This window comes from Platichthys flesus, chromosome 2, assembly GCF_949316205.1.
Source record: "Platichthys flesus chromosome 2, fPlaFle2.1, whole genome shotgun sequence".
Classification (NCBI taxonomy): Eukaryota; Metazoa; Chordata; class Actinopteri; order Pleuronectiformes; family Pleuronectidae; genus Platichthys; species Platichthys flesus.
Window position 1 is genome coordinate 13781055 of NC_084946.1, and position 23679 is coordinate 13804733.

Sequence of the window (23679 nt, forward strand, 5' to 3'; positions counted from 1 at the left end):
AAGTGTCTCAACCTCGCTCTTCCCTGTTAAAAGCTTCGGCAAGACTACTTCTTCAATTAAATGGCCATTCAAAAGGTCCAGAACATGTCCATGTCCAACACCAGGAACCTGAAACTGAAGGAGCTAAATTGGACTTTGCTCTCATTCGTTTTACTACTTTTAGATGGCTAAATGTCCAGTATCACACAGATCACACAGCCCAACAGCAGCCCATGATGAGAGTAAATAAAACTATGAACAAGATAACTCTTTATTTTCTTCCACAGGAAATTTATTTTCACAGCAACATTACACATTCTTAAATCCACTTGAACTACTGTTAACTGATAAATTAAGTAAAAAGACAGTATAAAAAAGAGGCACACAGCACACACAGTAACATGATTGTGATTAATTGTTTTCATATATAACTTGACAGTGTTATCTGCTGCTAAATTTTACAAATTCTGGTGAAATTTCAAGTCTGACTGTCCATGAGTCCAATGGTGCAAATCACAATAAATAAACACATAAATAGATCATCAAGCGAGACCAGTCAGTGTTTAGCTGGAGTTGAATGTATTTTAATAATCTCAAAGTCTCAAAAGAACTTGGTAAAGAGGAAATAGAAACATAGTGGCACTGTTCACCCTGGAGTTAACTTTGGTGCTACAAAAAAATGTTAGTGTAAAGTGAGCTGCAGTCTTAAATTATGTATAAGACACTGAAAAATATACAGTAAATGCTCAGGACATAAAAATTCATATTTGACACATTATTAGCTGCCAAGCATCAAGACATTGCTTTTGTCTTAACTTGCTACTTTCTATCTCAGGTGAGTGGATTAATATCTAGTTTCAACTAATTGATTAAATCAGTTGGAAATTCAAGTTAACCGGCACAGCCACAGACATGTGCAAGTTTTAAAAAGAGACTCACAAAGAAATCAATTTAAGCAGCTCAAGTTCATTAACATAGTGACTAAATCAAGGTAACATTTCAAACAACATGTACTTACTAAAAGGGGATAAACTGCTCATTTAAATGATTGTTCAATGGATTTATTTCCTTCATAAGACAAAAGGAGCAATTTATTCCCAAACTAACTGCAAAAAGCTCAACCTACACTTGGCAGTGTGTTAATCAAGTTAAGTAAAGAGCAGTTTACCTGACCTCTTCACATTTTATATTTTGAAAGAAATTATATTTAATCTGAGATTAACCTAAACTATGGGCTAAAGTTAATTGACATTTCTCTTGATCTAACTACAATGAGCAGATTTAGTGTCTATTTCTGTGTTAGAGTTTGTGCTGTTACCAGCTGCAAAATATAATTTTATTTCATTGTCTGTTTTACATTTGATTAAAACCCTGTATTTGATAAATACAAAAACACTGACTTCTGTTAATTATTCAGCTGCTTTGCTGTGTCAGGCTTGACTCTGGACTTTCACACAAAAATTTAAGCATCCCTCAGTAATAAGAACATTTATCCACTTTCAATTAAAAACAAATAACAACCATTTAGAGTTAAATACTTAATTTCTTTCAACTGTTATTTCACAACAATGTAAAGAGAGTGGATAAAAACAACACCCACCTTACAGTTGTGCTGCAAATCGGAGGAGTGTATCAGAGTGGTGCTTTTATTGACTTTGGAGGCCGTGCCCAAAATCCAGGCTGGCATGTAAAAGGGATGATGTCAGGTTTCATGTACAAAAATAATTCTTTATGGGCATGGACAGGTAATCCAAGTGGATTCTCTCTGTACTGTGCTTTGGTTTAGTGGGAAATTATCTATTTGCAGCCTTTAAGTGAACATGTTCACTTTAGCGGCCAAGTTTAAACTTGACTTATGAAGTGAGATCCATCATCCACAACCCAGTGGCCTTGACTGCCATCTGCACCTCTTTGGGGAGCCCGTCTTTGGATCACCTAAAAGTCAGAACAGTAAAAGGAATACTCACATAAAAATCAGGCAATCAAACTCAATTAACAAACAATCTAATGTAGGGACTGTATCTGAGGCTTACATAGATGGTCATATTAAGTTATGGTATTTTTTTATCTCTTTCAAAGAAAGAAACAAAATGAAATTTCTGCTGCTTCAAGGATTTTCACTACGAGGTTTTGGAGACAAACTTGTCTTAAAAAACTGACGGCGACAGAAGGAAGTTGTTCATATCCCAAACATGTAAAGCACTGCCTTTGTCAATTTTATGTCAGATGATCACACTGCAGAGGAAGTGGTTTTCTGTGTGATAAATATAAACTTTAAATATAAAGAAAAGCTGTGGTCATTTTTTCTTCTTCCCTATATTTAAAATCAATGTCCCCACATCTACTAAAAATAGCAAAAAACAATCTAACAGATCAAGAAACCTAAATTACTAACTTATTCATTTCTAAACAACTTATAATTCCCATGTAATGTTTGTGATTGAAATCTGTGAGTTGGTCTTCTCTGTGATAAAATAGTTTTCAGGAGAGCTTTCAGATGACATGTGATGCAGAAGCATTTATTGAAGCCTGATGCATCGAGGAGAGCAGAGTTCACACTTTAAGTACAGATCTCTTTCTGGTATTTAATCCTGCGATACCATCAAGCTTAGTACATTTACGAATAATGTTATTCTTCATTATCCGTGCAGGCATTATATCCATATATTCTACTGCTTCCAATAACTCAACTTCAAACCATGTTTTACTTAAACCAAGTGTCCCACTTCGAGGAGACTTGTGTTTCTAATTGACCTTGAGTCATTAAGACACAGACATGGTTAGTGTAACTGCGGGCTCAGCTTATCACAGCCTATTCTACATGCGTCGGGTGGGTGCTATGACCTTGGTTGCTACTCTATGCTTGAGCTTGTTGAATTCAGATAGCTTGAGAGAGACAATGAACTAAGGCTTTAGTGACCTGTGGATGCATTGTATAATATCACCCTCAGATGAAAGAAAAACTCCTTTACTATATTCAGTTCACTAAAACGTAAATCTATGCAGCAGGTTAACATGTGATCAGACTAATTTAATTATTCTAGTTTGTGGATACGTAAAAAATAATTTCCTGCACTCAAGTATTGAATTTAATAAGACAATTACTTATTACAATTGCTGAACCCTCATTTTGTCTGTATTTAAGGTTAATAAGTCATTAGATATCTTTGCTGACAGACTGTGAAACATAAATACAGATGAGTTTGACGTGCCTACCTGTTCGTGGTACCTTTGACTTTGGTAGCATGGCGACTCCTGCACCTGCAGGTGTTTCACTCTAACTGCTCCCTGGCGGTCGAGAGAACGGGACCTGGGGGATTTCAGTGTACTGCGCCGGTGCCACGAATTGAGCTGCTCATTCACAACTTGTCGTGGGACACCACTGGGGCTGTAATGCGGGTGGTCCCATCTAGCTGGGGATGGGGAGAGTCTGATATCAGGAGGTAAAGGCCTCTGTTGTCTCTGTTGGGGCTGAGGGGGTGAGTCGTTATACCAAACCTCATATCTGTTGGAAGGGGAGGAAGTCTGTGGGGCGTAATAGCTCCGTGCCATGTCTGTATCAGGCGAGTAAACCATTTCGTTGTAATAGCTTTTATGAATAATAGGGCTGGGCTGGTGCCTGGAATTATTGTAAAAGGCAGTGCGTGAGAAAGATTGAGGTCCAAAGCTGCCGACCCCACTGGAGCATGGGAATGCAGATTGATAGTGTTTGGGCAAATCACAGGGCACCTCCTGATGCGGGGAGCTATTGTAAGATGTAAACGAGTGTTCGGAGTTGCTATCCTCAGAGCTAGCATGGCTTCCGTAAGTCACTGCGGAGAGAGGAGTCTCTGGAACAGTTACTGCATAATCTGTCAGTCGCCTTCTTGGTCCTCTGGTGCGACCACGGTCCTTTTCAAATGAAGGTTCATTGGACAACCTGTGTAAAACAAAACAATTTTATATAGCAATTATATCAATAAGGCAACCCAGAAAATAAACTGCACAACGTCTAAATACTCAATGTACATCTCACTGTTTAAAATGGAACTCTTTATAAGTGCAGACAACTCATTTCAGTCCAGCGGACTATTTCATTCATGGTTCCTAAAACAGTGTTGATGAAGTTACAATTGGTTATGCACGTACAATGAATATCCACAAGGCTCCATCTGTCCATGAGTTAGCATGATGATGACAGTGTGTGTGTGTGTGTGTGTTTGAGAGAGAGAGAGAGAGATAGAGAGAGAGAGAGGTTTTGTGCTGCCAAGTAGAGAGTCTTCAGTGTATTCGCAAATTAACTCATGAATATACATAAAGATTGCAAAGAGAGGGGATGTCTGGTGGCAGCAAATCGACAACTGCACAATAAGTATTGTAGAAACTGTAAAAAGTATTTAAGTATTAAAGGCCAGTTACCTCTGTGTTCAAAGTAACAGGCCTCTGTTTTATGAGGAAAATGGAGTTTATGGTTCACACCGTAATTTTACAGTTTAAAATGTCTTTTCAACACCCATATTTTTTCCATTGACCAATTATTCAAACTAATTTAATTTGCCTCCAATTGGGTTTTCAAAATAAAGTATAATGTAATGGAATAGTCCTGCAGTGATATACTGTATATGATCAATTTGCACATAGTTACATGAACTGGGATGTGATGTGCATGTGCAGATACCTGAGGGAGAGTTGTCTGTGCACACGCATCTCTGGTGTGGAGGGCACGCTGCTGGACTGGGCGCGACTCAGCTTCAGATGGGAGAGTTGAAGCGGCAGAGCTGAATGTGCTAAACAAGCCTCCAGCGGTGGCAGCAGCTCAGACTTGGCTGGACTACTGAACACACAAAACGATGCAGAAAAATATATTATATATTTATTCTCATATTGGGTTTTCATATATCAAATTGAAAAAATACCAAGACATTGTTTTTTTTTTTTATGACAGCTATCAATGGTGGAAATTCAAGTGACAACATTTTAAAATAAATATAAAAAAGATTGTAACATCATTCCAAAATATATTTTTGAATTGTCTATGACATGTTGCATTCTAATCTCATTAGTTTATGTACACATATGTGCACAACACTGATATATTACACTGAAGAATATCTACTGTGCCAGTTAAGAATTTGTATTACTGTAATAGACTACTGGACTAAAGACTGATTTACAATTCCTTTTGAAGGTGTCATTATAAATGATTAAGATTTATAGTTCTGTGCTCTAAACACTGGCTGTTGTAGCACCTGTGCAAAAGCAGGTGGCAGTGTTGCACATTTAGCAAGATTGAGGTCTACATTGTCGTATTACTGGCAGCACCATGATATGCTTTTCACAAAGACAAAGTATTGTAAAGTCCCATAGGTTACACTTTGCTTCTTTAGTGGTAAAAACCTGACTAACAGGAAAATAGTCATGACAAATGGCCAGTGTTACCTGGTCTTGATGGAGGAGCGAGATTTCCTGCTCTTCTGGTAGGGCTGGTCCAGGCTGGACTCCGTCCACGGGGTGTGTTGGATGGGAGGAGCGTCGTACACTGGGCTCGAGTTGAAACTCATCGAAGAGTCGAAGCTTGGGTGGGGAGACTGATTTGGTGTCAGCAGCAGCTGGGATTGTTGATCCAAAGATGGAGACGCGCAGGGGCCGTCCACACAGGACTGTGAGGGTACGGTGGGAGGCTGGGGAGGATCCGGCTCTGCTGGATAGGGGAATCCTGAAGACGGCTGTGATGACTGGCTTGTCACTTCTTGAAAAAAAAAATCATAATCACACGTTGTATGGTGTCGTTTCTAAGTGTTGCTATCTATGCATCTCCAAGAGGCTTGTCTGAACCTACACTGAGCACTGAGGGGGTAAAGATCCACATTTGCTGGACTCTGCTCACGTTGCCACATGTTTCATGGTCAACTCGTCATGTGAGAAAACACTGTCCAGCTTTAAAATGTCAGTAAAACACTGATCTGATGTTGCACGAATAGAAACTGAGTCAGGGAAAATCTTACCTTCATCTTGCACCACAGAATCAGAAAGGGAGCTGTCATCGGATGCACCCAAATCTTTAAAACAAACAAAGAAAATAAAACTTTAATTCATTTGAGAGTATAAAATGACCAATTTCATTAAGTTAAGGGCTGTTACGTTCAGATATTTTATAAAGTGAAAACAAATTCAGCACAGACAATAGGAATTTTACCACAATCTACATTCAGGTCTGGCCGGGCGTCTCTCACCTTGTTGTGTAATATTGAAAGCAGGGAGTGGCGATGACCGGCCGTGCTTCAGCCGCAGCTGAAAGGACGTGTCTTGGAGCTGTTTAAGTTTCTTCTCCTCTCTCTTGCACTGCTGTGAACGGCTCTTTTTAACAGCCTTACTATGGTGATCCTCGTCGAACAGCTTTCGCGCCGCCTCGTATATTTTCATCTGAAGTGCCAACTCAGCATCCACCAAAATCAGCTCAGACTTCTGGAAAGCGGTTGTGACAGGAGGATAGACAACAGTGTGACTCTTCACCTTTACTTATAGTTTGAAAATCAGATTACTCTGTGGTTTCTAAATTCTAATTGTACCTCTGTTCCCCGAGGGATGCTTTGAGCATCCAATTTAAAAGTAGCTCCGATGCGTCTGCGAATCTTTGGACGTTTCTCTCCAGGCAGAAGAGGGTAATCATCTGACAGCCGTCCGGTCAACTCCTGAACAACACAGACAATCTTACAAATCAAACTGTGCACAAATCTTTTTTTAAACATGAATAAATATATTTAATTAACACAGATTAAGGCTTGATCAGAAAAATCCCCAAAATAAAACAACATTAATAAATCCTTTCAATTTATTTGTTTGTTTAAAGATATGCACTTTTGCATTTTTTTGCAACCGAAACTGTGGCGGTTTCAAGATGATATAGAAGTTTCTTTGCTAACCTTACAAGTTGAGGCATATAAGATCAGGGAATCTCTTGCACAATGCTGTGATATATCCTTTCACAACACATTCTTTCAGTCTCACGTTCACACTGCAACACGTATCCGTGTCCAAACCAAACTCAGGAGCATGACAAAGCACCGCTGCACATTTGATTAAAGAGCAGTCATTAAAAACTGTTACTTTGAGTCACTCCTACACAGACAAAAATGCGCAACCGGCCAGTGGGATTACTTGTTCTTTTGTCACTGAGGGAAGGGAGACGCATCATGTCTGCCATTAGTTCACCTGAGCGTGTCCCAACAGGAGTGCCCAGCCCAGTGTCAACAGGAAAGAATGATCTGTCCTGGGATTTTACCCTGGAGCCACTATGTACAGAGGCAGTACTCCCAAAGCCTGAGTATGTGTCCAGATTTAAAAGTACTTCATGAGCCTTGACTTCATAGTTCACAGTGCAGGGATTCAAAGAAAGAGAGAGACAGTGAGAAGCGACTGAAAATAAATGACATGTGACTTAGGTCTCGTGCTTAATTCAAATCCAGGCCGGTGTGGGAACATTTAAATTGGTTAGACTGACTGAACCAGCAGATTACATCTTCAAAAGCTGCAGCCACACTGCATGATCTTATTTGACTACACAAGGTTTCTGAGAGGACGGAGAGGAAGTTTGCACCCTGCTTAGTTGTACAAGACAAAATAATAATGTCTGAGGTTACATTAAAGAATTGTTTTCTCTGAGAGGAGCTCCTGACTGCAGATAACCACTGAGACATCAAGGCCATGTCGAGGTTGCAATATGGCGATAAGGTTGTAAGCCCAACGTTGCAATTGGCTTGAGTTTTACTTTGACTAGGTCTACTAAACCCTATAAAGATTGGTAAATTCTTCATTATGCAGCATATTTAGTTCTTATTCTGCAGACCTGTTGTCACCCTTACTTACAGCTTCACGGATGCAGAGTTTCTTCAGCTCCAATATGCACAGCTCCAGTCGGTCCTGGAGAGCCTGGTGTTTGAGCTTCATGGCCCGTGTGTGTGTGGTCACATCCTTCGTATGCGTCGTTGGGCTGTCGGAGCCTGAAGAAGTTAAAGCATGAAGCAAAACCACAACAAAGATGGAGTAGATGAAATAAAGATCATTAAAAGCAACATGATTTTGTTTTGTAATATTGTAATAATATACAGAGTTACTAGCATAAGTTGTGTGCAGTGGGGGCGATGTGGCGTAGGGGGTAAAGTGGTGGTTCTCCAACAAGAAGGTTGCTGGTACAAACCCCACTCTTCCCCATCTGCATGCCGAAGTGTCCTTGGCAAGATACTGAAACCCTAAATGGCTCCTCATAAATGTTGAGTTAAATAATTGTAAGTCGCTTTGGACAAAAGCGTCAGCCAAATGATATGTAATGTAATGTAATAAGTTCCAAGAGTCCAAATAGAAAACGTTTTCTAGCTTGATGTGTTCATATGTTGATATGATACCGTGTGATAATCAATTTCAAATGATCAATATCAGATGGATAACTTATTGAATTCATTTTTAGAGGCTGATGTTTTTGTCGCTGTTAAACTAAATTAGATTATATTGAAGAGAATTTCTAATATAAACTGACAAATCAGTATGAATACAAAATTAGTGAGCATTTAAAAAAGCACCAAAACAAACTATAGTTATTTTAGGTTTGAAAACGTTTTGTACATACTTTTGTCTTATTTTAGCTCATGCTTCTACAACAAATTTGTTTGCCAGTGTCCAATTTCCTTCTGGATCAAAAAATGTGTTCATTATAAAATTATGACAATGTCTTAAAATGGATGTTGCTGTTAAGTTTGTCTTTTGTAATTCACCCTGTGTGTTTTAAGCAATTCATTTTAATCTTTTCTTTTCTTAATGTGTTTTTGGTGCCTCATATTCAAGAATGCGTGCTCGCACCATGAACCCCATGCATTTCTTAGTTTTCATTCTTTCTGACACTGAACCTGCAGCCTGAGTGTCAGGATCTTTGTGACCATAAACAATGTGTGAGTGTTCGCCTGCTGCTGTCTGTAGCCCTGGTGACTAATGACATTAAGATTAGTCTCGGAACTGTGGGAGTGGCTTCAGGAAAAATACACTGAGCACCGCATACCTTCAGAGATTATTAACTGAATCCCTGCAGGTACTGACAAACCTCTGAGGTGCGACAGGAACAAAGTGTGACAGCACAACAATAGAGGGCAGAATTCCTCTTCCGATGCTGACAATCCCCCTTTCTTTGTGGATGGACACTTTCTCATTGTATAGGGCAGACATCACGTGGCTCAATTAAGGCGCAAAGAATGTCAGGGTGGCCAGAACTAATGAGCAGACACTATTGGGCGTAGCAAAAACAAGACACCCAAAGTTTCCTGTTAATTATGTCACCAAAGGGGACAGAGAGGATAAAGTAGGGAGAGCATTTTATGACATAATGAGATTGCCTGTGACGTATAAGAATATACAAAAAAACTATATTATACCCAGAAAGTTTGTAATTTAAAATTATTATTTTCTATTGGAAAAACCTGTCAATAATTTATTCTATAATCGACTAAAAATTGGTTGTAATATTGTATTAAGTGCTAAAACTTTTCACAATATATTTGTATTTACATCAGAACAAACCAACACTTTGTATCACATATTTAGCATAACTCCCAGGGAGCCCTTCACACAGGACCACATGCAGTTTAGTCCCTGCCAGAGTTTTAACATGTCAACTTGTTTTCTTTCACATCGTAAATTAATCGCACTTGTTTTCAACTTGCTGGAATTACAACCTGAAGCAAACTGAATTTGGTGATTGTGGAGAACAGAGTTGATATAACAATGTAGATTATTTTACTGAGGACATAACTGAGATCGTCTCCGTCAACAGAATTATAAAGGAGCTTGTCGACTCCATGTTATCTTCTCGGATTGAGTTATAGTCTGAAAGGATGTAATTTGACTAAATATTGGATGGAGCACAGGCGCGACCTCAGCACAGCCAATAAAAGATGTGAAATGTGTCAAAAGGATATTTATGTTGCGGTGAGGATCTAGATTTAGCTGTTTATTTTCATGTGAATTCCAAATCAAAGATGTAATTAAACTGCGTAGTTTATAGAGAAACATTAAGGAGTTTACTTCTTATGTTCAAATAGTAGAAATAGTTTAGTATAGAAGAGTATTTTAAATAGTAGATATAATAGTACCTGTACACCAGATCTGTCATATGACTGATAACTGACACCTAAAATAGTCCTTTAATAAATCCATATTATTTGTGACACTTTGAGATACATTTTACTGTTTTATTTTTACCATATAATACCAACTATGCACAAGAGCCTGTGGTTAGTCACTCTTAGTCATAAACAACACAACCATGATCACATCTATGCGTTTCCTTATTTTGGGATTTCCCATTTCTCTGGTGTTTGAGGTCATATGAAGAGCAGCTGCTGATGACATCATCATCACCTGGACCAACGCCTCCAGCTTTTACTCAAGGTTGCTGGTCTAACACTAAATTGTTAAACAAATGATTGAAAGTATTGAACGAGAATCAGTAGAATGAGAACATTTTGATAAGAAACTAGAAATTTCGGGGGCTCAACTTAAATTAATTTGATGTATTTACTTTAATTATTTAAGAGCAATTCAATAACAACTGCCTTTCATTCAGACAAAACAATTTCTATGGCATATAGGCAGTGATACATTAAAGTGTTTTACCTGAATGAAGAATGATGCCACTGTCGGTGTCACTGATCTCTCCATTGACTTCCATATCAGTAGATCCACTTCCTGTAGCTGTTCTTCAGAGGTAAGATATTATGATGATGCTCAACATGTCCTGAAAAACACAAGGTTTTATGTTTTTACATTTCACACAATGTTATTTCACTTTGATAGAAATATATTGTCTCGTGTCGGCAAAACTTCAAAAGGCCAAACCAGCACTGAATCAAATAACAGCAGTAGAGTCTTAAGGCTCAGGGAGTCCACTCCCAGTGGGATTAAACTTAAAGACCACATGAATATTAAAATATGATAACAAGTGGTGAGTCATGAGTCTGTAAAGAATCCAAACAGAATGAGCAGAAGCTTTCTAAAGTCTGCCCATGACTTGATCCTGTGACCTGTTGCATGATTCAGGTGTGACGTGCATGTGTGACACCTCCGTCAGGTGTAGTCATGTCTCCCTCGCCATGAACACACACATACAGGCTGCCAAGTCTGGTGTGTTTCCTGTGACAACTTGTTTTATAACTGTCTGATGTCATATGCAGTATCACTTCTGATAAGGGGCTCGGGACACTTGAGCAGTGTATACAGCAGGTGTCAAAAAAAAACTTTGAGGCGTGTTGGTTAGATGATTAACTAAGAGAATACAGGAATGTGGCAGTGGTTGCATTCTGGCACACAGGGAGGTTCGCCTCAGTTAGGGGCAGGAAGCTTCTCACGGTCACTGTTGTGTGAAACAACTGGACAAGGATAAATCCCGAGCAGCGACATACACGAGGTGATTCTACCACCGTGTTGTTCGAGTTACAGGGCGACATCCAGTGTTATATAACAGTATAATACTGAATATGACATGAGCGTGACACATTCCCCATCTCAAGACTGTGACCGGTGGCTTAACTCCCTCCCACGTTTAACTGCAGCGTTTACTAAATCAAGGCAAATCATTTAATGCACAGCACAATCACAACAACAAAAATGGTACAACTCAAAGTGTATCAGTTGAAAATGAAGCAAACCATGAGCTACCGGATCCATCTGATCAAAGGTCTGACCTTCAATAAAGTGGCTGAAAATATAGAGATATGCTGCAAGCATGAGACTAAAGAGAGAGCTGTGACCAACAGTTCAAAATCCTGCATTATTTCAACGATAGAACACATGGGGAAAAGGAAATCCCCACATTTAAGAATTTGGAAGGAATCATTTAATGTATTTTCTAATGATTAATTACAAGAAAGATCATTAGATTATGAATACATGCTGTTTATTTTGGAGTCAGGTGAGTAATTTTATCCCGATTTTTAGTTTCCTGTCTTTGCTTTATTGTGAGCCAATCAATGAAATCCCCTAATAAACCTGCAGAATCGTGTCGCCCCCCCCCCCCCCCGCCACATGCCTGGACCCGAGTGTTAAAGGAAGGGAAGATTTAATACCGCTACACCAAACTGTCCAATAGCGTCTTTCTGATCACATTTTTTATGAGACATATTTTATCTATGTGGAAACTGTTGGTCCATTTTTTGTAGAAAATTACATCTACAAACACAATCACCTAAATGTTATATCTCACCTTAATGTTATGCTAATAATTGACTGGGAATGGGTTTTTAAAAAAGCCAAACGAGAAGAGTTAAGGAGTTACCCATTTTCTGAAGGTGCTATGAAACTGCACTGGACTAAAACATTGCTGAGAAAACGTTCTGCCTTGTTACTTTAAGTCAAGTTCCAGAGAAAACACAGTCAGACCCCGACTGACATTGTTTGTCAAAATCCATGAAAATCTCCACATGAATCATCTCACAAAGTACCATTAACAAAATTGACAGCTGTTAAAATCCAAGTGAATTGAGGCAGAGGACGAATCGATACAGACATGAACACATGAAAGATTCCACTTACTTTAAGAGAAACGAAGGAAAAACTGTCAAACTCAAGAAGCCAGAGGAGCCGTCCTTTACAATTCCCGACTTGAATGAAAATGCTCAAACTCGTCTGAGACTCGCCCACTTAGAGCAAGCTGCCTGCTGAAGAGGAGTGGCCTCTCACACATGCACGCACACACGCACAGAGAAGAGGGCCGAGCATTTGAGTCAGTATCATATAACTCAGCGCTCCCGTCTGAGTTTGAAACTGTGTCAACAACAATGACCAAAATACTGAGAAACTATGCGTCTCTTTGCCCTGTTATCAGTGTGGATGGGTGGTGGCAACCTGATCACAAAAGCACTGCCACAGAAAGACGTAGGATGACAAAGATCTAAGGCCACAGACAAGCTTTTTTAGGACATTTTTAAACATTCTTGAACATTTTAAAAACCAAACTACTTACTGATTTACTGAGGGTACTTCACAGATAAATTAGACACAAATATTTTGCTCATTTGCTGTCCTTGCTCCACAAACTGTAGCAGTCACATAGTCTTATTCAATGTAACCTGCAAAATGTCAAGGTGCAGGTTTTATGAGACTTTACAAAAAGTCTAACGTTTATGTATAAATATATAAAGTGAGACATAATGGTTTAATCACAGGTAACAGACGACCCACTGACTTGATAACTGACTGTTAATGACTCCCACAGTCTTGCATGACTCGCTCTCTCACAATGGCGACTATAAATCAAAGCTAACTACTGTGACAGTCCAGCTCTGCCTGTTCAGGAATCAAATAACCGGTCAGCACCCGGCTACTGCCATCTCCTGGCTGTCACACAGTCAAGCCATTTTTAACGTATTATTCGTTTTGTTAGAATAACCTACTTCCAGAATGCCTAAACCATTTACTGGCCTGCCATTATCGCCTCCGCTAAAAAGAAGGAAACACATGGTGGAGGGAGAGTCATGATTTATAGAGACCTAGAGGCAGCACCTGCTCTGTAGCTGCATGTCTCGCATTCATTCTGAATTTCAATATTCATTTTGGCTTTCCAGGAATGTTGGTGCACAGACACCCTAGAAACAAGGCCCGGCAATTCCCAGACTGTCAAGAATCAGATCTCAGACGACACGGCACCAAGAACGCAGCAGGACAAAAGCAGAAGATGTTTGGTTCAGTGACTTCTGCAGTAAAGCTTCAAAGTGTGAGCACAGCTTAGCTTTATTTTACAGACATCAAGCATGTATGTGTTGCATGAGCTGCAACATTCAGGCGATTCATCGATTAGTTCATCCACATTGAATTAATCTGCAACAATGTTGATAATAAATTGATTGTTATTCTTTAATAAATCAGGTTTCCTATTCAAATCTAAGTATTTGAAGACGTTAACTTGAACTCTCTGAGCTTGTGATGCACAATTTTCTCTCTAATAAATAATTGATTTCAATACTAGTCATTGATTTATTGTATAATGTCTATATTAGGTTAAAATTAAGCTGAAGCAATGACTGAAACCAGAAATATCTAATGGCATGTTGATATTAATAGTGAACAGGAATATCAACAGATCAGTGTCTGTGCATCTGTTAGCAGCCTTCAGCAAAATACCTGTGATTTATGACTGGAAGGATTTAAGGACTGTTGAGACCATTGACTGTATATAAATATAGATAACTTGACAGATTCACAAAAGTGAAGCCAATGCTTCTCTTTCGCCACCAGGTGGTTGGCTGAAATATAGTTCATAAACCCCACGTCCTCCATTTTAGTGGATGGAACAAGCACCAAACTAAAAACTAAGAGTACATGACGAATACATTTTTCTCAAAGATGGCTTCTGTCCTTTTAGAGGTTGTATGTTTAATCCCACTGATGTTTGTTGATCTTTCTCGTAAGTTTAGTTTTAATTACTAATTTTCTGCTTTAAAGACAGGGTGAAACACCATGATTCACAGCTAAGACTGACTCACAATTGGTCGAGCACATGTTCCCGATTGATACTGTGCAGAATCTGGCTACAAAATAAGCAAAATGGGGCGTTCGTATCCTGGATATTTTGGGGTAGTGGGAGGATGTTAAGATGCAACGTCCATGTTTATCTATCGTTGAGAGACTGCGTTCATATTAGCTATCGATTCCTTATGCACAGCAAACTGAACAGAGGTGCAAGTAAAGTCTGAGCCAGCACCTGTAAGGTTAATACAATAGAAGAGCAGCAGCAGCAGCGCCTTGTGTAAACAGGCTGCATACCAAACACTTAAAAAAATAAACTAAACTAAAATCAAATATAAGTGAAGTGCAGTCATGCAGATGATTAGCATCATGGGAAATTCAAGAGAGCTGGGAATAGGAAGTTCTCTGAGACACATCTTAAATCATCAATGGACATCAGAAACGTCACGGCGGATGTGAGGACTAGTTAAGAAACATCCCACTTCTCCCCATGTACAACACAAACACACGTCGGGTGTCGAAGCAGCCAGTTGGTGGATGTCTCTGGTAGTTTATACAAACCTGCGGTCCCTGAGAGACAGAGAGAGGCCTTTGAGTAGGCAACACAGCAGCTGGCATAACAAATTCTTTACATATTCCTGAGCCGTTTTATAAGTGTACAGCTAGACTATGGCTGCCAGCACGGGGAGCCATCAGCTGCCAGGGGATCACACCAGATTTGACAACTTGCTTCCTCTGCCAGGTTCTAATGGGTCATTTTGGTGTAAGGATGCTTAAATCAAGGTATTAAAAAGTGCTATAAAATGGAACTAACACACTGGAAATCCAGGACTTCAGAAGAATCAAAAAAGCTTGCTAGGCTGAATGGGCTCCCTCCCACCGCACGCGGCCTGCGGACGACTTTAAGCTTCACCTAAAGGCTCTAATCGAGTATAATAATGATGTGGAATGAATACTGCTAGTATCCCAAATGAGCAAGCAGGCAGAAGCGGTGAGTCTGTTGTGGATTGCTGAATTAGAGGACTGTGCACCACCATGTAAGTCAGGTTGTTATTCTAGACTGTAACCAAGCCCAAGACTGTGGCTGAGAGTGAACAAGCTTCAACACATCAACGCCATCACACAGAGAAACATGTTTAATCAAAGACCCTCCTTGACCTTAAAAATCTGATTGTTCCTTCTGTTGTTCTGTTTGATCTCTTCATTGAAGCTATTAAGGTTTTCTTACAATTTGTGAAATCTTCAAAGCCCCATAAATACTATTACTATTTTTTGGTATTTTATTCTTATTTAATAATAATTTAAATTAAATTAATGTTGATCTGCTGTGCACGTTTCAGGCTGAATGGGCTCCCATATGAATGTGTAGATTTAGCTCAGTGGAGAGAAATTAATAAAACTAATTATACACTTAAGAAACCCATTATAGAGATTAAAGATAAAATAATGTCATTAAGTTTCCTATATGTCTCATTTTCACCTGTTAAATTTGTATCAACAGCATAAGACTGGTTAACTATTATAAAAAAAAAAACTGTAACTTAATTTGTCAGTTCCTCTCAGACATATTTCTTTATGGTGCTGTGATTTTCTAATGAAAGAGGATGTTACACGCTCATCACTTCTCTACTGGTCAGTGAAGCCTGGGGTTATTGAAAGTTAAACAGAAAATACAAAGGAAAAACTCAAAGCTCAATGTCCCAGATAGATATGTGATATATATAAAAATGATATTGAAATTATGTCACATTAAATGTCACATTATTGTTTTTTTTAAGTTGAAAGACTACTGAGTGAAGGTTGTGGTTTTGAACTCTTCTTTATGGGAAGAGAATAACAAACACTTGATAAACATTAAAAAAAATGTCACATTTGAGGTAGATTATTAATGTGTTATACCTCCTCACTGTGCTTGCACAATGCATGAGCAATATGTTGATATCTATATGTGAACCTTTGTTTTATTGCTATTGATGAAAACTATATTTTGATGATTATTAATACTGTTTTATTGCCCAGCCCTAGATAGAATAATTGCAATGAATCTTCTTATTCAGTGGTTTGTCTCCATGTTTTTAGCCAAACCCATTGGGGAAATGTATAATGCATAACGCATGTTACCTAGCAACAATAACATGAAATGTATATCTGAATACTGCAGTTATGGCAAATAAATGAGATTTAAAAAAAACAGATTACACAAAGAACTTGATCAACTTGAGAGGGGAACTAAATACATACATAATGTAAAACTTCTCAGGGATACAAGAAAAAGGGATTAAATAAATAAAGGAGGAATGTTGTGGAATGTCCTCATCCCTCTCATCCAGCCACTCCATGAAGCTGCTGGGCCTCAACTTCCAGGAGTTTAGCAAACTTTAAAAGTCGCTTAACTGGTGAGCTCTTCCCTCTCTGGTTACACTAGCTCCATTCCAGAGCAACAGTGGGTGCATCAGCACTGACTAACGACCCCTCTGCACACATGCACATGCGAGGTTTGTCAAATCAAATCAAACTTCGATGCCATTTCGTTTTGCTCCTACCTTGGTAGCTAGTCAGCTAACTAGCATCGTGCCTCATCTGCATCCACACAATCTGAGCCCCATTGGCTCTTCCCAGATTTCAGCTGGAAGTTTGTTTCCTTGTTACTTTGACCGAAGAGCTGATGGAGACAAACACTAAGTCGCTGAGTTGTGTCTATGTGGTCCAAGCGAGTTACTGAGAGGAAGCACGCACATTAAAATCACGGTTTAAAGTGAAATACGAGAGTTTCAGTGAAGAGGCTGCTTCTGCTTCAGCTCAGTGAAGTACAGAAATGCAGTGTGGCGTTCACGTACCATCGTACATATGCACCACCTAACAACACCAAACCTTCACAACAGTAATCAAGGCACACCACATGTGTAAAATATCCACACATACATCCCGGTGAAAGTATTAAACACGAATACATTAGTTGCTTTAAGAAAATCCTCAAGTTTCAAGTTTGTGCAATTACATCGATGTTTCTCCTCTTTGTTTTCCTTCAGTTGGGAAATGTGCTAACGTGTAACATTATTACAATATGAAAACAACACTCAAGTAAAACCACGTTACACTATATTCAAACTGGTCGTTGTAACGCTTGAAAATGCTTTCAGGTTATCTTTACCACTAGTATTGTAGAAGTTACGAGTTTGCCGAGGGCTTGTGAATGCCGCACACATGATGCGAGTATGTTTATTTACCTGTTTTCTTCTATTTTGCAGCATTTTCACCAAAACAAGTTAAAGTTCATTATGATTTATTCTTATTCCGCTATGGTGGATGTGTTTGTATGTAACTGAAGAGAAAAGCGGGTTTTAAAGAATCGCCCAAATCAACACCGTATCATTTTTTGTTTCAGGCGCTAGAGGGCAGTGGTGCTTTAAATAACCAAGTGCAGCGCATGTTCCACTTGCACTAAAGACAGAAGGACCAAAACACACCACAGGTAAATGACGTCGTATCTCAAGTAACCGTTAAACCACTGACAGTTTTTTTTTTGGTGAATATCGTTTCATACTTGTGGGTATGAATCTATAATCCATACCCACAAGTGGAGTGTAACACACGTCATTATAGTCTGGCAGCGGTGGAATAGGTGTTCACGTGTTTTACTCTCTTTTCACATTACAACGCAATTTACTTTTCACACTCCATTACAAGTTAAATCCATGCATTGGACATGTTGAAGATAAGAGAAGATGATAATAATAATACATTTGATTTGTAGAGAACCTTTCAAAACAAAGGTGCTCTTCAGAATAAAATGAAAAATTGAGGGCAAACAATAGGAAATAGATAACAAGTAAAAATGTAACAATTTAAACGCAATTTGAAGATCACATGGTAATAAAGCACAGATACAGAAATACAAAATGTTACAGATAAAAGTAGATAAAGTTTACCAATAAACTCAGCGGCTATTTGGTAGCACTGTTTTTTTTTCTTCTCTGAAAGGTAATAAAATGCATTAATGTCTATTTTACAGTTCTGCCGTACTTCCTACAGTCTGCATGAAATTAAATGTCCTCTCCTGACATTTCCAATTACTCATGTGAGTATTTTTCATTAAAATCATGGTTGTAGAGTTCCATGAGCATCTCTTCTACAGAAATTAGACTTGATGTAACAACAGAGCAGCCAATCTTGATCCTGCCATGAAGTAAACCATTTATTATCCAACAAACTTTTGTTCGGGCGGCGAATGGTCCTTCACCATGCCTATTTATCAGCTCCCAATGTTCCATCACTTTTGGCGCGTCTATTCCAATGACCAAATCAACTTCAGCATCCACATCACAAAGCTTTATGTAAGAGCATTTAGCAACATCCTCTCGACGTGGAATGCTCAACCTGGACCCTGGCATCGTCCTTTGAGTCAAGACATTAGGCAACTCCATAAAATCATTTACATCTCTGCCAGTCACTTCCAAAACAGACAGCAGGGTGGTGCTCAGAATCTTCTTTTCACCCATTGTTCCTAATAGAATATTGGCTGCTCTGCCTTTTAGGCCCAGTGGCTTTGCCAAATCTACAGTGCATAATGTGCTTGAACTCCCAGGAGCCAAGAAATCTTAAGACATTAACACCAAATAAAAGGTATGTATGTGGTCAGCTCATTACTGTCATGACAGCATAACCCAACCAAACAAGTAAACAAAGAACTTCCTCTTACAGAGGACTTCTCCTTCCCCTCCCTTTGGAGCAAATCCCCCTGAGGACCACTAGGGCCTGGAATCTCTGCAGGCCAACCCTCGTGTTTGGGCCTTTTAGCTCTTCTGCCCTGATTGAACCTCATCAATCCAGGCTCCTAAGCATCAACGTCCTCCAAGCTAGTTCCAATAAGACTGTTTCTAATCAGGTCCTACACTGTGTCCGCATGCTGACATCAGAGTTAATCCGCTTCTGTGCTGAGAATCCTGTCATATATTATTCTGATGTTGCCTATTCTTCACCTTTACTTTTAGGGCTGGTTATCGCCACTGACTTCCCAAATTGTTTTGATTCCGGTTTACAAGGTTTCAACTCGATTTCTGATTCGATTCCATTCACTATGGATTCAGTATGGATTCAGTTATGGTTAGGGTTCTGGGATATTAATCACCAAGATCAGCATCATTCAATAAACTCCACCATAAAAGACGATTTTGCAGTGATACAGAGGGATGTTTTAATTTCACTTTAGTTGGACACTGGGATGATTTGGTAGCAATTTGTGCATATTTTGTCGGCCTTGTGGTGATTATAGGCGTAAGTAAAAGAGGCAACCAAAATAAACACAAACAGACAAACGTGTTTTCATTTGAATTTCCAACAGATATTTGCACAAATGAATTACCACATCTGCCATAAAACTACAGAAGAAGACCGTTCTTTAATTCATGTGCATGATCTTGTGAGTCTTCTACTTGTTGCACGGTGTATCGGATGTATCTGACCAGTAGGGGGCAGGTAAGATTTACTTGTGTTTTGAATGAGGCGACCTCTCAGACTGAGTGTGGATCTTGTGCCACGGATATTCTGCACAAAAAATTGCTTCACTGAGAATTTTCTTCTCATCAGTGAAAACGGGCCTTTGATTGATCTGAAATCAGATTATCAGCGTTGTTGATTCTATATGTATTTCCAAACTATTCATCCACAGATTTGAATCAGGTTTGAATAGTTTTGACTGTACATCATAGTTTTGGTCGAATTTGAAGATGCAGAACTGTCTTAGGAAGTGAAAAGTGAAAAGTACAAATACATTATCCTCAATACTTCACTGTTGCTTTAGGCCTTTACGACTTGAGGTTAATGATATAACCACTGTTGACTTTTAATGCACTTTTTTTATTTATTGATGGTATCATACCTTGGATTCACGAGGGAGAGATTGAACTAATGAGAGCACACATTTCACAGAGTGATATAGTTAATAGCTTTAATTTAATCAATGCTAAATAAATCATAGTGGCCCTACACCTAAAATACTGACGAGAACTGGGCAAGCTCCATCTGCTGAGGCCGGACAGCTGCTAAATGGACCTTGTAGGGAAATGATTTGGTCGACTTAGTTTCCCAAAGTCAGGATAAGCGTTCAGGCTCAACTTGTATGAATATGCACATATGCAAATACACGCGTGAGACACTCATTTCCAGCTTCATTTAGACTTCTCAGTGAGGTCATGAGAGACAACCGTGAACCCGGACATCTGCTGTTGACACTGAGGATGGAAACTGATTTGTCACTTTCACCAGTCAGATCCAGTGAGAGTTTTTTCTTTTTCAAACAAGTGCACTTTAGTATTTATAGAGGCTGAGTCCGGTGTTGACTCAGCAGAGTAATAGTTAAGATCAAAGCCAACCGCTTTTTCTGTGTTTTGTGGGAAATGACCCTGATAAGTATTTAACCATTACCATAGTCACCGTGTTCCTCCATAATTTCAAAATCATTTCTACTGAGACTATGCTCATCCATTGCATCTCTATATGTCTTGTTAGATGTCTCTCCCCTGCTGAGTTTTCTTGGTTCTCATGAAAGTTTTTTTTAACCTAACCAAGTGAAGGATAAAAGGATAAGGAGGTTGGCATATGTCATTCAAATTGTTAAGAACTTTTTAAAATTTGGGACAGTATAAACAAAATAAAACTCATTGCCATAACCTCAAATTAACAATAATGAAAAAAATATGTGTCAATGATCAAAGAAAACTTGAATGTCTTGTGTCAAGACGAGGTTAGTGATGATGTGATGTACATATGAAGGTGGGTTTCTTTATGAACCGGTGCACACAAGGATACCAAGCTGACCCTGCATCCGCTCATCTTTAACCAAATACTGCACTGGCTTCTGTCTCGATCATTTGCTTTTTCCCCTCCCTCCCTCAGCTGTAAGAGGTTCTCACTGAGCCTCGGTAAAAGATAATAGAAAGTGACAGGACAAGGGAGGCTTTAGCCGCCACGGCCATTGTTGAAGAGAGGGGAACTGTCATCGCCGTTACCTCCTCAAGACATAATAGACCTCTGGAGAATTAACTCCATGGTCCAGCTTGCACCCATTGTGCTGAGGCAGAGACAGTGAGGTTGGAGGACAGGCCACATCTTACATGAGGCTGGAGAACGTGTCATTGTTCCGCGGGGAGTTTCGGCAAAGAGAGCACTGACCTCCTTAAAGGATCCCTGCTTAACTTTCTTAGCATTGTGTGTGATGGTCAAGTGCTGCCTCACTTTGAAGTGTCAAGGTGATGTTTGGATGAACTCATCGTGACGGAAAACCCCGTCACCAATGGTTGGCCTCGCACTTGTTCTCCCACACACTCAGCTGTACTTCTTCCTTTTAAAAAACATTTCATTATTTCTTCTGCATTCTTGCTGCTCTGTCAGTGGAGCGCTACATTCCTCTCCCCGAATAAGTGCTGTCTCACTCCAATTGAGCAGAGTAAATGTGAGAGCCACTGAATGGAGCAGCCTCAATGGGAGAAAATAAACAATTGCATTGGTCCATGGGTGCAGTGGGGGAGAGCGGATGAGAGGAAGGGAGAAAGGCCTCCCTAACGTGTTAAGATTCCCATGGATACTCGGCCCTTTTTCTGTTTAGAGGAGGATCTCGTAAAGTACTTCAACAGTGGATGATTTCTCCTTTCCATTTACTCTGTTTTTTATTTGAGGAGAGAAAGGGTGGTATGCGTCACGGTGATTGTTAGACATGGGCGGGGGGTCACATGCACACACGTGCACACTCGTGAACACACACACACACACCTACACACACACACATGCAATTTGCTCCTCACTTGTCGAGTGCTAAGTTTCAGAAAAGGAGTCTATTGTTTGGGTGTGAAAGGTTCTTGTTTTAGCTGTTTAACTAAATCAAAAGTTCCTCGGACACAAAGGGCAGCAAAGCCTCGGTCCTCCATTCTGTCATTTTAAGTGCTCAGGGGCTTTTAACTGTTCCCTTTTGTCAAAAAAAAACAAACTTTAACCCACTATCCTCTTACTTCATGGTAGATTTCTGCCTGAAGTCCTCTCAATTTACATACAACCCATATAATCCTGTACATGTGAGTTACACATTTATGACCATATGAAATGAAGATGAATTTGTCATCGTCATGGTTGTTGGTTTTGAGGATTAAAAAGCGAACCCCTCTGTCACTTTGACTAAATCTGAACATCAGCTCTCAGAGAGAAAAAACTCTGCTGCAGATGTTTGGTCTCCAGTAAGAAAAAGGGGGATGACAGTTAGATAACACCACTCTACACTACTTTCTATTTCTGAAATTAAAGATAAGATAAGATATGGAAATATTTGTATATATGGCTCCAGTAGATCTCAGGTACAACTTTTGAAGCATATGTCCAGAAAAGCGCAGCCATAGGAACCACAAAACCCCTCAACATCCCAGGCCTCTGGTAGAGGACCCGAGCCTGAGAAAGACATATCACCTCATGTCCTGTGTGTGTGGGGTGGGAGGGGGTTCTGTAATGTACAAAATAAACTCTTTATAAATACATTCAGATCATTATGAGATGAAGTAAGTTTTGCGAATTCAAACTCTCAGTCACAACGTGGACAGTGTCACATGATGAGAGGCAGGGCACCGCTGAATGGAGGACATCGCCATTCAATTTGGTCAAACCTTGGCAAAAATTCAGTCTTCTTACGCAGCCACAAGAATAATGAAACTTTAAAATACACTGATAAATATAAATTGTGTGTTAAATGGTTAAATTTGAAGGCTTGTGGTACGTTGCATTCATTTTACCCCTTTTTATAAAATCAAAAGAAAACCATCAACATGTTGCAGGTTTCTCATAATGCTGAACCAACACTACAATCACTAATGTCAACACAGGTTGTTCACCTTTGGGGGTGTGATCTGCCCCCTGCACTGCAACCAGAGGAGGAGAAATATTTGACACTTCTGTCCAGCATCCTAGTATTAATTAAGTTGGAAGATGTGTGCTTTTGTATAGTCTCTGTCCACACAGCCACATATTCAACAAAATGTGGATTCACATTTCAGATATTAACAGTACCTTTGGGTCAACCAGTGATTGATGCATACCTTGTGCTGGGGAAATTGGTGAGCAACAAGTGCCATCACACAAATAAAACACACATATCTCATTTAGGTTTAACCATGACAAATATGAAACCGGTTTTTAAACGGTATGTTCAGGTCTCTCGGAGCATGAAATGAATGAGTG

General features: G+C 39.4%; 1 protein-coding gene across 2 annotated transcripts; it reads right to left on the bottom strand.

The window, feature by feature from the left end:
- Positions 1–236: 236 nt before the first annotated feature.
- On the bottom strand, positions 237–17220 carry inavab (innate immunity activator b). 2 transcript variants are annotated; one of them, XM_062399153.1, is made up of 10 exons: positions 17007–17220; positions 10618–10738; positions 7825–7958; positions 6528–6650; positions 6192–6423; positions 5964–6017; positions 5398–5707; positions 4637–4792; positions 3196–3898; positions 237–1914 (listed from the first exon to the last, which is right to left on the bottom strand). In XM_062399153.1, exons 2-10 carry the CDS (start codon positions 10670–10672, stop codon positions 1822–1824), a joined length of 1860 nt encoding a protein of 619 aa, XP_062255137.1. In that variant the 5' UTR covers positions 10673–10738; positions 17007–17220; the 3' UTR covers positions 237–1821. The 2 variants fall into 2 exon arrangements, with proteins under 2 accessions (XP_062255137.1, XP_062255147.1); XM_062399163.1 differs by lacking the exon at positions 17007–17220 and adding an exon at positions 12532–12606.
- Between the last annotated feature and the right edge of the window lie 6459 nt (positions 17221–23679).